The 15082-nt window shown below is 40.4% G+C and overlaps 2 protein-coding genes across 2 annotated transcripts; one reads left to right on the plus strand and one right to left on the minus strand.

Annotated features, from left to right (window-relative positions):
- The first annotated feature begins 33 nt into the window (after positions 1 to 33).
- LOC118424369 (ASNSD1 upstream open reading frame protein-like) lies at positions 34 to 10180 on the plus strand. The gene is made up of 4 exons (XM_035832918.1): positions 34 to 208; positions 8598 to 8651; positions 8988 to 9063; positions 9576 to 10180. The coding sequence occupies exons 1-4, from the start codon at positions 170 to 172 to the stop codon at positions 9632 to 9634; spliced, it is 228 nt and encodes a 75-aa protein (XP_035688811.1). The 5' UTR covers positions 34 to 169; the 3' UTR covers positions 9635 to 10180.
- A 116-nt stretch (positions 10181 to 10296) lies between these two features.
- On the minus strand, positions 10297 to 14442 carry LOC118424370 (F-box/LRR-repeat protein 4-like). The gene is made up of 3 exons (XM_035832919.1): positions 12863 to 14442; positions 11955 to 12211; positions 10297 to 11544 (listed from the first exon to the last, which is right to left on the minus strand). The coding sequence occupies exons 1-3, from the start codon at positions 14433 to 14435 to the stop codon at positions 11395 to 11397; spliced, it is 1980 nt and encodes a 659-aa protein (XP_035688812.1). The 5' UTR covers positions 14436 to 14442; the 3' UTR covers positions 10297 to 11394.
- Between the last annotated feature and the right edge of the window lie 640 nt (positions 14443 to 15082).

The raw sequence follows: 15082 nt of genomic DNA on the forward strand, positions 1-15082 counted from the left end.
GAGCGTATCGAAAGCGACTGAAAACGAAGAGGATGATGGGATTGTTTCATTATTCCAGCCAGCTGATTGGTTAGTTCAGCTCAGACTCAGGACAGGACTCAGGAGGAGGATGTGAGAAAGGGAGGAGAAGAAAGAGCTCAAGAAAGGAGGAATAATCACGTCTGTAGCCATGGCAACAGGTCCAAGAAAGGATGAAGTTGAACGTCAGGTGTGATAGATTAGTAATGTCTTACCACACAGCGCACTGATACCTTGAGTCATTCCAGGGGGGTTCAAGAACTACCAACTACTGACCATTCCAAATGATCCAGAAATTTTTGGAGCACCTGTAGTGGTTTATGGTGTTGGGTTTGTGAACTGGCAGGCCCAAGTTCAATTCCTGAAGCCAGGGGACTGTTTCTGCTTGCCGCTCCTAGTTGTTTCACAATTCAGTTTCAGTTTATTTATTTATCCAGGAAAATACATCGCCTTCTGGCGTTTTTCAATACCTCCTGGTGGGCCGGGAGACCCCAACATAAATTAACACAAAATCACAACAACTGAATCAAAATTGAAATCAAAGGTCAAACTTAAATAACTAAACGTCAGGTGTCAACTATTTACAATACAAATAACTCAGGATAACTTAATATAATTTAATATAATAATGGTAATAATAATAACAATAATAACACATTCAGGCAGTGGATCAACTTAAAATCAAAGTAACGAAAAGTGGAATTTGCATATCAATGTGTCGCTGGTCGGGCAGTGTTTGTTTCAAAGTTGATTTGCAAATGAAAAATAACAGAAGAGAACAGAAAAGAGGCTCCACAATAACTTTGGAATTCCACTTTTCCCATTTTGAAATGGGCTTATATTTTCAATATAAAAGCACTTGGTGAAAAGTCTTTACATATGATTGACAAGTATGATGTACAGTTGTGAAATATGATAATAACTTTCATGAATATTCATTTTGAAAATTTTCTTCCTGCAGGAAGTCCTGCAGGAATTCCTGCAGGAAGCATTTTTCCTGCAGGAATTCCTGCAGGAAAAACTTTTTCCTGCAGGAATTCCTGCAGAAATTTCCTGCAGGACAAAGGTAAATTCCTGCAGGAAGAATGTTTTCTGCAGGAATTTCTGCAGGAATTCCTGCAGGAATTCCTGCAGAAATGACCTTATAATTCATATCTAAAGCAATAACACTAAGGAGTTCTTATCAATTTGATTTTTTTAATTTCTTTTGAAACTGTTAAACTGTGCCTATTGCATTAGTTGTTTATCAGACCTGACTGTGAATATATAGTGAAATATATTCATACATAATAGAGGGCCTTGTATCCGCAGGGCATGAACAAGATAAATCCATTTTTTTTTCCAAGTATGTTCCATGGATGAATGTGTTAAGAATTCATTGAATCACATTCTGAACTTGACAACTCTCTGGGAACTAAACTTCAAGGGCATGAAAAAGCCTGGCATGTTAGGGTGCCCTCCCCATAATTACATGTATACTGCCTTCAATATATAAACAATTTCTTCAGTTGAAGTTTACAAGTCTACTTTTGCCATTTTGTCAAGTGCTAACATTTTCAATATAAAACTTAAAAGCACTCCCAGCCAAGAAGAATTTTCTGGTAGGAATTCCCACACCGGCCATAACAATGCCTGCATGAGAAGAGGCAACTAGAACTTGGTTTCAACAAATGTGTTACACACAAAGTATGAGTCAGTTAGCCATGACATGTTTAACAGCCTATGTTGTGCTTACACGGCTGTGGTGTTTTCATTAAATGAACTCCTCTGTTTGAATGCTCCTTTCATGCATGCATTGAAATACAGTACCAACGTGGCCAAGGATGAAAGGTCCTTGGTCAGCAACCTGAGATTTGTTTGATCTCATTCTGGTCCCTCTTTTCAACCTCCTTGATCTGGTTGGTCATCTTTTGATCATCATAAGATATTAACACTTGAGTATAAATGGGATGGAATGCCATGAAGTTGTTATGCTTCATTGGCAAGTTTGTTCCAGAGAATATTTCATAATCTAAAATTGGGCCTTGTAACATTAGCCAGGAGCTTGCTTCCTCTAGTTGAAAATTCAAGTAAGTATGCGCTATTGTAATGCGGGTTCAAAGTAAGGTCAGCTATTGTTCTAAAGATATGCAAATGATGCTGGTGTCCAATTAACAATTAGCAAGAATCCAGGTCCAGGCTACCTGTAACTTGTAGTGCTGAGGATCAAAGGCCTTCAATTTTCAAAGAGATTCGAACTCTGGAACTCAGAGGTCCATTATTAATAGAAGAAATTTCAGAAGAATTACAGAATTTCAGAAACCTAAGTTCACTATAACACTAATATTTGAATTTAAAATGGTTAAACCAGTAGGGTAAATCAAGGTTGTCTTCAATTTAGGGCTAAACTATGAACAATGTTTCTTAAAGTTTTGTGAAAATTTGATGGTCCTTTTAAAGAGCTTAAAAATATGTCCACTTTAGCTAATAGACTGCTCAAACCAAGGAGGTTTAGGAATGAAGTCAGCACCTCTGTGCCTTTTCAATCCAGCTGTGCCTTGCTGCCAGTTTGCCCTTCAAGCTGTGTTAAAAGTACAACTGCTGCTGGCTATCAGACCCCCTTCTGTCAGTAATGACCATGATAAAATCAGACCCGAGCGCTCGAAAATAAAAGCTGGTCCTTCTAGTTGTGGGACTGCTATGCTAGTTTCAAAGTTGCCAAACTCCCTATTTTGTAAATGCCAGGGAAGTGACTCAAGTGAGTTTGCCATGGAAGGAAGGGTTGTCACCCTAGGCCCTGCCCTAGATATAGAGGAGGCTCTACATGTAGGGTTATCTCCAAGCAGATGCTGCATGGCATAAGGCAGCACATAAGCTGGGGGAAGGAGTTTAGCCGGCAGAGGAGTAAATTGGCCACGCGTGGAGATTACTTGTAGGGATGTGTTGAAAAGGACAGTGCTCTGAGTGCTGTACAACAAGCTAATCATTATTACATACAGTTACTGTTTTCTGACTAACGCTGGGCCGGCCAGTTTGGTTTGAACATTGATTGGTTTGGGAGGGAGTGCCAGACTTAGATAATTATCGTAAATCAAAATGTCTCTTTTTTAATATTCTACATGTAGTTCTCAAGAAGATTTAGAAGAATGGGACTCATCTGAGCAAGGTAATCCATCCCAAAAGTAAATTTTCAGGTTTCTGTCATTCTGAAATACCACTGACCAAGTAAGGAAGGTTGTCATGATAAAGCCACTCTACAACTTAGTACAAGCAGAGGTTTGGCTCCGGCTGTTTTTTTAACGTTTTTTTTTTAGTCATTTTTATTGGGCTTTCTATTTTGTATTGTATCTTGTATTGTTTGGCTGGCGTACTTCAAGAAACATGACAAAATAGAAAGCTCAATAAAAATGACTTAAGTGAAACGTCAAAAAACAGACGGAGCCTAACCTCTGCTTGGAGAGTAGATAAACCCTCCTTGTGCTGACTGAAGCCCAGGACTTATCTCTGAGCAAGACACGTGTTAGGAAGAAAGTCACCACCTGGGGTTCTTGGACAGTCCCTGTGGGATACTTGATAATTGCACATGTATCCTTTGCAATTGTATTAAGGACAAAAGCTGACCTTGTTTGAACCTGCATAACAATAACTACTTGAGGATTTTTCTCTCTGGCCTGACAAAATCACCTAAAAGGAGGGTCAACAAGCCAAAAAAAGGCATGGTTGTAAGCCATAGTGGAAACACTAGCAATATCCATCTGTCACTTGCCAACAAGCCCTTTAAAGTTTAAGCTGTGTCTTTTCAACCAGCACAGATTAACAACTGCTTGGTCAGTTGGTGTCTATCAGACCCCCTTCGGTCAGCATTCATGGTACCAGACCCGACTTTGTGGATATGAACAAGGTGTGAATTGTCTTGATTTGCATAGAGCCAACAAAAAGTGGCACATGGAAAGATTGCTCTCCAAGCAGAGGATTGGCTCTCGGCTGTTTTTAACATGCTTCAAGGAGGTTGTTTTCAACCTTCTTGCATGCTTTTAGGCATTTTTGTCAAGTTTTCTATTTCAATATTGTACCGTTTCCTTCATGTCTGCTGGCCAAGGCCTTTAACACATCAAAAACAGCTGGAGCTGAACCTCTGCTTGGAGAGTATGAAAGATAAAATCTCTGTGTCACGCCAGTTACTCTCCAAGCAGAGGTTGGGCTACAGTTTAGGCATTTTTCAACTTTTTGTTTGGCTTTTAATTTATACTGTGTTCCTCCTGTCCATTTGCGCGAAAAAAAAGTGCAAAATAGGAAGTTTGACAAAAGCGCCTAAAGCACGTCTGCTGGGTAAAGTTTCGGCAGATGTTGGATGTATGATATTCTTCTATAGGGTCTGGCCCAGGCAATGTCAAACAATGAATCTTAAATGTCTTGAGGAGGCAGTAAAGGTTAACACACCTTCTCACATGCTGAACCACATCGTGAGGATTGGCTTGGAAGAAGTCGGCTTGAGGCCATCTTTCCCACTGACACAGAAGTGCAAGGTCTTTCACAATCATCAAGGAGGTTAAAGAAAGACTTTCTTTAACCTCCTTGCAATCATGCACTTTTGAAACACAAGAGGCAAGTAGTAGTCTCCTGGCTCCCAGGATTTTAACCCGGGCCCACCAGCTCACGAACCTAACACACTAACCACTCAGGCTAAAAGGTGACAAACCAGACCATGTTAGACTGTCTTACTGAAGCTGCATTCCTTCATGGACTTTCAAATGCCTTCAAACACATCATGTTTCTTAATATTGCCACTAAGTTTCCTCTGGATCCCCTGATCATCCCAAATATATATCAAGACTTGGCTGCCAGGAAAAAAAAAAGATTTTATGATTCAGAAACGTGGCTGAAATATCAGATTCATGTCTGAAAACGTTCACTTTCCTCAGTGACGCCACAAAGTATGACCCCACGTACCTGGATGTAACCTGGATCCAAGCTTTAATGGTATATAATAAAGTGAGAAGTTGTCTGGCTATAGTGCTGTGCACAGCACTGCCTAATTTCCCATTTTTCCAAATTCTGAGGTTGCCATTAGTAGGTAGTCCAAAAGTGTTGAGCCTGATCAAGTTGGTGAGATCAAGGAAGATCAAGGAACTTTTATTGATGAAAGCTTCTTGATCTGACTTGAATCCTGTAATCCATCCCAGAAGTGAATTTTCAGGTTTCTTCAACTTTAAAGTTCTAATCTGAAATTTTCTTTGCCTGACCAAGGACGTTTAATATATGAAACTTCCTTGGCCCAAGGAGGTTAAAAAAATCATTTCAACCTCCTTGCTTGGCCTGACTGCCCACCAGGTAATCTCCAAGCAGATCTTGCTGTGGCAAATGGGAAGGAGTGTAGCCGGCAGAGGAGTTATTGGCCACAGCTCTATAAAGCAGTTGTGTATAGAAATTTCACATTGTTTTGGGAAGGTCCCTGTGGGACTTGCTAATAACTTGCTAATTTGGGAGCATGCCTTTACAATAACTGACCTCCTTTCAACCCGCATAACAATGTGCATAATTACCAAAAAGAGGATTTGGTAAGCGCCTTATATACAGCCTGCCCATGTAGTAGGATTTGGAACCTAAACTGACAAATAATCTCTGGAACAAACTTTTGCCTGATGTTTCTATTCATATGAATCACTAGTAACAGCTTCATGGCATTCATGGCTTCATGTTAAATTGTTAATGGTCCAAAAGATAACTGTACTTTGTACCAGATCAAAACCCAGGTTATCATTAAGTTTGGTTATCAAAAAGTTTGTTGTTACTTTGTCGGCCTTTCAGCTTTTCAACACCTCTCTATAGCACATGCTAGCACCTGCAAGATAGTCCATAGGCCAGGACCCCAAATTTCACCAATCAATACCCTATGCGGACTGCAGTGGCAAATTATTCTTATTATTCTAAGTAGTAGAAGGCCTGTGGCATATATTTTGATGTGACAGCCATTCTGGTTTGGTAGCTTTATTCTGGCTATCAGTATTTGATATCAGCCTTCAAACCTATCAACATCTAAATGATCAGGAAATTTTTTTGTCTTAAACCAAGGAGCTTTTATCAATAAAATCACAAGTAGACCTAGGCCTGGGGTAGCCAAGAGTAAAGATTACCAAAGGCAAATAGTAAAGACTAAAAATCTATTCCATTAGGTTGCTGTTGGAAAATCTAAGTTAGGTCAGTGAGCTCAGAGCTTTAAAACTCCTTTGTGATATGCAAGGTAAAGGAAGGAAGTTAAACCTCCTTGGGTAAACTTAGTTTACTTCTTAATTACCAAGTTGCAACTACCATTCATTTCTCTAATTACCTGTCATTATAAATTAGTGCATGCATTGTTGTTGTTGGATTTTAAACACCTACATGTAGGTGCAAAGGAGATTAGAGAATGGCTTCTCTAAAGATGGGTGAGACAGGGGAGGGGAAAGTGATTATCACACTCTTGTCATAAAAAGGCCTTTGTCACAATCTCAAGGACTGAAAAGAGTTACAGCTGAGGAAAGGGTGTTACTGGTTAAATTGTTCTTTTAACTGATCGGATCTGGTGATGGGTGATATATCATTTCAATTAGACACCTAGAAATGCATTAAAAACAGCTGTTTAAAATTAATTCTAGGTGTCCACGTACCCGGATCGGGACACTTCTATGTGTTATGGCATCGCATGACAGGTCAATGCCACATATATGATAATAGATGATCAATGTTGCACCCTGAGGGGTTTATTATAAAGCCTGGTTGATTTCTATATTAACCCAAAGATACCAGCGATCAGCATGGCTAACAAAGTGGTTCATGATTTACTTGTCCAGAAGATGAGCAAAATTTTTTACTATAGTTTAGAATTCAGTAAATAGTTACTGGAAGTCCCCAAAATAATTTCATCAGGTTGGTAGACCATAGGATAGGAGTTCAAATCCTTTCATCTAGAAAAAGTGTCAGTAGCATTCTGAGAAGTTCAAGTTTTCTTGTTAATGTGGGCCCCCTTACATGAGGGTCTGCAAGAGAAGGGGTTGTCTTGGTTGGTAATGCTTAACGGTGAATTCAGAAGGCGGAGTAGCGTTTAACGATAAATTCAGGAGGGCTGGTAATGCTTAACGGTAAATTCAGGAGGAGTTGCAAAGTAAAACGCGCAATCCTTTCGTACAATGCTAGGATTGTTGTACGTGCCATGCCAGGGTGGTTTGTCCGTCCGGTTCTGCGTCAAACTGAGAATAAGGTACTAATTTTGTGATCAGTATTATAGGAACTGTGGGTAGAGGGCGATCGCTGCCTCACCGAATATTACACAAAAACATGTAGAAACCATCATCCTCTTGCTGCGGTAACAATTTCGTCAGCATGCATATTGGCAATTTCAGTGCTTAAACTCTATCTTATGCATGGTACAGGTGCTAATGGAGGTACTACAAAAAATAATGTAGATCCATTTCTTTGCTGACTTCTGATCCTTTAAATGTTTTTACTTAGCTTATGGATGCTAAATGGATAGTTCTTGGGCACTCAAATTGGCTTAGATACTCATAAAACGTCAGTATTGAGGTTAAAGAAAAAATAGAAGAGGTAACTAATAGTAATTGCCACAGCTTCCGTACCTCTGAAATATATGAGTACCTCTGAAAAAATATGAGTAACCATTGCAGGACAGGCATTTTGTTGAAGACAAGTTAATTCATAGGGCAGTTTTTTTTTCAAATGCCTCAGGCATCTCCGGCAACATAATCAATAAAACTAGGAAAATGAAACAATAAACAATGCCTCCAATATATATCTATTTTAGACATTGAAAGTCAAGGCTAAAACAGCTAATGAAATTGGCACAGTTTAACAGTTTCAAACAAAATCAAATGCATACAGAACTCTTCCTGTCATTGCTTTAGATATTAATTTTAAGGTCATTTCTGCAGGAATTCCTGCAGAAATTCCTGCAGAAAACATTCTTCCTGCAGAAATTTACCTTTGTCCTGCAGGAAATTTCTGCAGGAATTCCTGCAGGAAAAAGTTTTTCCTGCAGGAATTCCTGCAGGAAAAACGCTTCCTGCAGGAATTCCTGCAGAAATTCCTGCAGGAAGAAAATTTTCAAAATGAATATTCATGAAAGTTATTATCATATTTCACAACTGTACATCATACTTGTCAATCATATGTAAAGACTTTTCACCAAGTGCTTTTATATTGAAAATATAAGCCCATTTCAAAATGGGAAAAGTGGAATTCCAAAGTTATTGTGGAGCCTCTTAGAAGAGAACATAAATGTCAGTCTTAGCATCAAAACTGATTTACACAGAAGCGAGCAGAAACAGTTTGTTACAACAACACCAAAATGTTGTGTGTAATACTAATAGTGGAGTTCAATCGCCATCAAACTGACCACGCCGACCTTTTTGCTTAGTGGTTTATATAATAGCGGTGTTGGGTTTGTAAGCTGGTGGCCCAGATTCGGCGCGTGTTTGAATCCTGGGAGCCAGGAGACTGTTTCTACTCCCCCCATCATCGTGTTTCAATTGGACCACAGAGATATCTTTAACATGATCTTGTGTAAACTATTTTTCATCTAACCACAGATTTGTATGTTTTTACAGATGAATGAACAGACTGTTCTTGAAATTGAGCTGAGGACTGTTAAGCAGGACAAGGTAAACTAAAATCATGTTGAATCAGTGACGCTACAAATGTATACTGAAATATAACAATTTTTATATAATTAAAAGGGTCAGCAGGTTCATGAAATGGGAATGGCATGTTTTAAACAATTTACTTTTTTCTTATGTTCAGTGGATTATACTTATAGTGACACAGAAGAAGAGTAATGTATGTCATGTGGATAAGCCTTCAAGAATTTTGGAACTTTAGTCCAGTTAGTTGTATCATAACTTATATGTAGAAATGGAATTGTCTTTGAATATTGTTTCCAGGATTTCTAACCTTTATAATAAATGTGGGTTATTCATCCAGTGTGTTTTTGTTGCCAGAGAGTTTACAAGCAGCAGCAGAACAGCAATGTGTTCTTCAGAGAGGACAAGACTAAGCTACTTAGTGAATGTAAAAGTAAGTCACATCCTTGCTTGTGTTGAGTTCTTTCTTGCTAGTATGTAAAGAGAAAGACTTCTTTGCAAGAGAAGTGAGCATACCACGGCCCACCAGGCATCCCTGAACAGTTTGCAGAAGATTTCTGGCATATTTGATCCACTTTTGTTCATTTGTTCAGAACCTTGCGCAGTACTGTGCCTCAGACAGCGCAGCAAGTTTCCTTGCTGTTAGAGTAGCAGGGTATACTATATTTTTACACGGATAGGTTGTCTCTCTCTCTCTATCCATGGTTAGATTATACTGCTGCTGGGATCCCTGACGCAGGGGTAGGCAGCAGTCGGCACCTTCTTGAAGTGAACACGGGACTTCCATTTTACTTCCCATCTGAAAAGATGGACCCAACAGAGATGCCCTGAGCCCGGGATTTGAACCAGGGTCTCTCATGCTGGCCAGGTACTCATTAATTGCAGGAGCTTAGTCAACACAGAAGAAGTTTTAGGCTAACGATGGTTTTATTTTCTTTATTGCAGAAACCATGGATGAACTCAGGAAGGAGTACCAGGAAATACAGCAAGATGCGGAGAGATGAAACACAACTCTTCAGTACTTTTAGTATTAGAAAGGGAACTACAGTAGTACTGTGAGGTTTCATATTATCAAGGATGTATTTATAGAAATCTAAAAATTGAATTGTTACGACTAAGTTTGCTGCTGGTGAGAAGCTTTCATACAGCTTCCGCCATATTTTTTTTTAGCTCTGAAGGGTTATGTGACCTGGGGGTTGGAGGTCACTCTCTCTCAGGACACGGGACTGGATGATCGACAGTGTTGTAGATACATGTAGAAGGGAGTCGGTGGCAGCCCTAGCCACGGTTTATCTGCTGGATGTATGCTGATCAAATTTCTCAGTTTACTTGAATAATTAACAAACTTCTTGTATGATATTACAGTATTTTATTAAGAAGCCACAATGCAATACATGTTGATGATATCACAGTATAAAAAGCGTTGCTGATTTTGACAACCACAATCATATTTATGAAAATAGTTGTCTGTTTGTTGGTACCAAATATTGCCGGTATGTTGAGTGAAATAGCCTGGAATTCAATCAATACAAGTTGACGTTGACATACCACCAAGGTGTTATGGTATATTGTTAATACATGTACATGCATGTATAATGTATCACACACACCATAAATACATAAATACATTTACTAGTGTAGATACTCCGATATATTTTGGCTAACAGGCTAAAACTGTGATATAGCTCTATATGGGCACACTTACTCATATTTAAATAGTATGGTCATACATAGAAAATCTCTTTTAAATTGTATCTATAAACACAGAAAAATGTACAAAAAACTTTCTCAAAATGCAACTGCAGTACAGTACATTGTACAAAAAAACATCACAAAACAGCACTCACCTAAAGAATAACCTAATTGGCTTATAAAAAAAAAGGAACATACAAAATAATCTCAGCAAGACATTTGATTTGTATCTATATTCTGATAGATAAAAATGTATGAAATTCTTTTCCATGCTACATAAAATTTTAAACCTTGTCCCTGCCGTGCACTTATTCACACTATGAACTGGTTAAGTAAATGTCGGGTCTAGGGAGATAGGGTTAATTTTCTTACACTGCAGTAACAAACTGAACTGTGATGCCTATTCTTACATATACATGTAAATAATAATTCATTTTATCAAAATCTATAACTGCATTATGATGATTAAAAATTATAAATCCATAAACAGTCATCAAAAGTGATGATACTTGTAAACATATCAGAAACACCTGAGTTCCAAAACCATTGCAACAAAAGACTACATAAATCATTATCCTTGACAGTTTCCTTTAGATCTTGCATATGAAGGCTCATACTTTGTTGTACAAAAATCACAGGGCCATTACACCATATGGTGCTTTACTCCAATACTGGATACTAATACTGAAAGAAAACAAGTTTGTGCTACTTTTACATCTAGGAAGCTAACTTCAAGCTAACTTCAATTTATAAGCACAGCAACAACAGCACACTCAGTCACTTGACCAATGACTTATCTTAAGCAGATCCTACGGTAGCATAAGATTGTATCAAAAACTGACAAAGGAGTGAAGCCAGCCTTGGAGTGTGCATTGGCTACCAGATACATGTACACACTCCAAGGCCTGCTACACTCCTTTGCCAGCTTTTGATACTATCTTAGGCTACCGTAGGATCTGCTTGGAGATAGATTACAATGTGACCACATCTAAACTCTGCTGCCTTACTGGATACAAAATACAAATTTGGGGCCAAACAGCTACCTTAGCACTCTAAAGGTTACGTGAGGTCGCTACACGTTGCTCTTCCTGGGGAACTTGAAGAGGATGTTGCGCTCCATGGTAGCGATGCGAGGCGATGACGGCAGCGAGGGCCAGCGCTGCTGACAGTCCATCTCGGCCTCGATCTTACCGATACAGTCTCCCCGTGCCGCCATGATTGCCTGTAATTCAATTAAGTACACAATGATTTTGTAAACTTTAAGGCTACAGTAACTAATGTAAGGAGACTGAGATAGAAATCTGTTCATGTTCTTGACTTGGGAAGTTGGCATTTCCTGGTCTTATTTCTATCTAGTCAATGTTCAAAACTCATTTTTACACTATGTAACTGTATAATGTTTAGTTTGAAGATAATGTGAAGGGCTTCTAGCACTGCCAAAGAAAGCAGGAGACAAGAATGAAATTCAATGCCCAATAAAATATCATCACAGTCCACCATGATTATGATAGTTTGTAAGAGTCCTGTAAGTCAAACTACAAACAGACCACACAAATGTATACCAGTAATAAGTGCATAGCTTTCCCTTCCATTAAGATAAACAGAAAAAAAGCAAAATCCATGACAACTCACCCTGCAAATGACTTCTGCGTCCAGCTTGGTCCGGGTGCCGGTGGTCAAACACAGCTCCCTGAGTGACCAGCACCGGGTCATCAGCTGACCGATACCCTTCTCGGAGAAGCAGACCCCATTGTACAGATTCAGGTGTTTAAGGGCACGACACGCCTCTGCAAGCTCCGATAGCGTCTGGTCGGTTAGCTTGGACCGCTGGGTACGGCTGCATGAGAGGTTGAGATGCTCCAGGACCTTGCAGTGCTTAGCAATGTGACCTGTTGATTGGACAATAAAAAATTGTTCATAAGTCTCTTTTTTTAGACATTGGAAGGATTCACAAACACAGTAACTATCACTTTTCCTGGTATTTCTGTCTTTTGGAGATTGATAACTCTCCAAGCAGGGGTTTGGCTCTGGCTGTTTTTGATGTGTTTTTGCCTTGCTTTCTATTTTGTAATTATTTTCTTTGTGCAGTTTGCCCAGTGGACATGAAGAAAACAGCACAAAATTCGGAGTAAAAAAAGAAATACATAAAACATGTAAAAAAAAAACCTGCTGGAGCCAAACCTCTCCTTTGAGAATAGAGGTTGCTCTTGTGTTGGTTTTCAATCCCTGGTCATTTTGATTTCAGATTGTTTCTTCTTCCCAGCGATAGTTGATTGGTGTTTTCTTTTTTTCATCCAAAGATGCCAGTAACCCAGGCAAACTCCCAGCATGTTTTGCCACTGTATACATCTAATCACATGGAAAATACTTTCAGATTTCACATCAAGCTAATTCTAATTCCCCATATCCTAGAGGAAAAGTTTAACTTTTCAAGATATATATACCTAAACTATCAAGCACAAAAGATGATAAAACAAATTGGGAGCGTGAATTTATTTTCATGACCAATAGTGACAGCTGTCAATCAAGAGTGAGCTCACCAATCCCTTTGTCGGTTACCAGGTAACAGCCCATGAGTGACAGGTACTTCAGCTGTCTGCAGAAAGAAGCCACCTGCTGGATGGAGTCGTCGGCAACGTTGGAGCAAAACGACAGGTCCAAATGGCTCAACACACACGGAGTGATCCGACACTTCTCCAGCTTAGGTCTGCATTGGGCTTGGAACCCCTTTGAAGAAGTGCTTGCTTCATCTATACACTGGAAATGCCTTTCAAGTGTCTTGGGGAAGATCTGCCCTGTAAAGGAGGACCCGTGAACGTCCTTAGCAGGCAGTTGTGAGCAGCTACATCCGACGGAATGCTGCACCTGGCAGCTGAACCTCAAGTTTGCGAGGTAGTGGCAGGTTTCGGCTTTCAGGAACTTCAGCTTGGTGCATTTTGTCATCAGGAGGTTCAGACCTGCGGACGTGACTTTCACGCACTCCGATATGTTGAGGGATCGCAGCTCTCTGGAGTTGTCTGCGAGGCTGATCAGCGATTGGTCGCTGATAGACAAACAACCACGTACCTCAAGGTGACGAAGGTTCTTACAGGCCGTGGTGATCGCGCGAACGCCGTCGTCTGTAACCCCCCAACATCCCGTGGTGTCAAGGTACTCCAGGTTTGGACACCACGACGCAAGGACCTTAAGCGCCACGTCGGTGATGTTTCCCGTGCTGTGTGGTCGCAGCGCCATCCACGATTCCCCGTGCACGTCAAGATGGCGGAGCTCATGACAGCTGTGCGCCACCACGCACACGCCCATGTCAGTGACGTTACGGCAGTCGCTAACGTTCAGATGTGTGAGACGCTTGCAGCAGCGCGCTATGACCTCCATTCCCCTGTTACTGATGTACGTATGTGACAGGTTTAGGTGACGTAGGGCACTGCAGCTGACCGCTATAGACTGGATACCTTCGTCTGAAATGCCCGTACAGTGGGACAGATTCAGAGTGTAGAGATTGGCTATTCCGTCAGTAAAGATATCATCTTCGACAAAGTCTGACGCCTTGCAGTCAAGTTCGACTAGCTCCTTACAGTTCTTGATCAGAGACTGATACACCGAGATGACGGAACTCCTGTTCAGTACGTACTGTAGCGGATCTAACCGATTTAGCATGCTAAGCTTCCTCAGCCCTTGTAGACACGTTGGTATAGAAGAGAGCACTTTGTACGATATGAAATGACAGTCGAAGATGTTCAACTCCTTGATTTTGGGGCACTCTTCACAAATCTTCAGAAAGGCTTCTCCTGCAATGTAGGTGCCGGATAAGTCCAGCTTCCTCAAGCTTTTACAGTGTTCTGAGATGGCGTGAAACCCGAGAGCGTCTAGTCCTTTGCACCCGCTGATGTCGATCTCCTGTATGCTGTCGCCGTAGTAACGCAAGAGGGGCAGGAAGTGTTCGTTTCGCAGCTGGTTGAAGCCGGAGAAGCGGAGACGCTGCCAGAGCGTGAAGTCGTAGCTGAGGCGGTGCCACTGCTGACACGTCTGGCGTAAGGCGAGGCAGACGTCACGATGGTCCAGGTACTGGAAGATCTGGAGGAGGAGGGGGTCGCTCAGGTCGTAGATACTCATAGTGCCTGGGTGGGGGAAAATAAGTTGTTGTTGTTGTTGTTGTTATTGTTATTCTATTTATCTATATATTTCTGTTTTCTTAAAACTGCTTGGCACACATCGCTGCAAAGAGTACAAGATAAAGTGATGATGAACTCTAGTAAGCAAGTTGACTCAGCAAAGGACATTGATTATTAACATAATTATTATAAGATATTGAAATTGTATATCGTCATTTCCCTTCATTCATTTATTTCATCTTGTGGACTCCTGGGTATCCCTTCAGCATGTTTTGCTAATTTTCAAGGGGGCCCAGGTAATAAAACATGATACAATGCGTACATGTACAATCAAGGAGCCTGATAAAAGCTCCTTGGTACAATCATATGGCGAAATTGTACAAATTAGACAGAATAATGACTGGCATTGTTTATTTGTAAATATTTGTATGGAGTGTTGGAGACAGGGCGCGCTAAGCACTGCAGTTGGCCAGTTGTATTAACAGTGTAAACGTTGCACAAAGATTTACCATATTGTAACGTTAAACCTATTTATAACGATTGGCATGGAGCCCAACTGGGCCCAGTAGGAAACTTTGACAGATGAAACCCTTGGGCCCCTAAAGGGGGTCGTATACACAGTTGAGGCCAAGGTCGCTACCATTCTAC

The sequence above is a fragment of the Branchiostoma floridae genome, chromosome 10, assembly GCF_000003815.2.
Source record: "Branchiostoma floridae strain S238N-H82 chromosome 10, Bfl_VNyyK, whole genome shotgun sequence".
In the NCBI taxonomy this organism is placed as follows: Eukaryota; Metazoa; Chordata; class Leptocardii; order Amphioxiformes; family Branchiostomatidae; genus Branchiostoma; species Branchiostoma floridae.

Excerpts from the sequence above, each read along its gene's own strand:
- LOC118424369 (XM_035832918.1), top strand. The coding sequence starts at position 170 with ATGGCAACAGGTCCAAGAAAGGATGAAGTTGAACGTCAG. Across the intron at positions 209-8,597 it reads AGGATGAAGTTGAACGTCAG|ATGAATGAACAGACTGTTCT; the intron begins GTGTGATAGATT and ends ATGTTTTTACAG. Across the intron at positions 9,064-9,575 it reads GCTACTTAGTGAATGTAAAA|AAACCATGGATGAACTCAGG; the intron begins GTAAGTCACATC and ends TCTTTATTGCAG.
- LOC118424370 (XM_035832919.1), bottom strand. The coding sequence starts at position 14,435 with ATGAGTATCTACGACCTGAGCGACCCCCTCCTCCTCCAGATCTTCCAG. Across the intron at positions 12,212-12,862 it reads GGTAACCGACAAAGGGATTG|GTCACATTGCTAAGCACTGC; the intron begins GTGAGCTCACTC and ends TCCAATCAACAG. Across the intron at positions 11,545-11,954 it reads ACGCAGAAGTCATTTGCAGG|GCAATCATGGCGGCACGGGG; the intron begins GTGAGTTGTCAT and ends ATTGAATTACAG.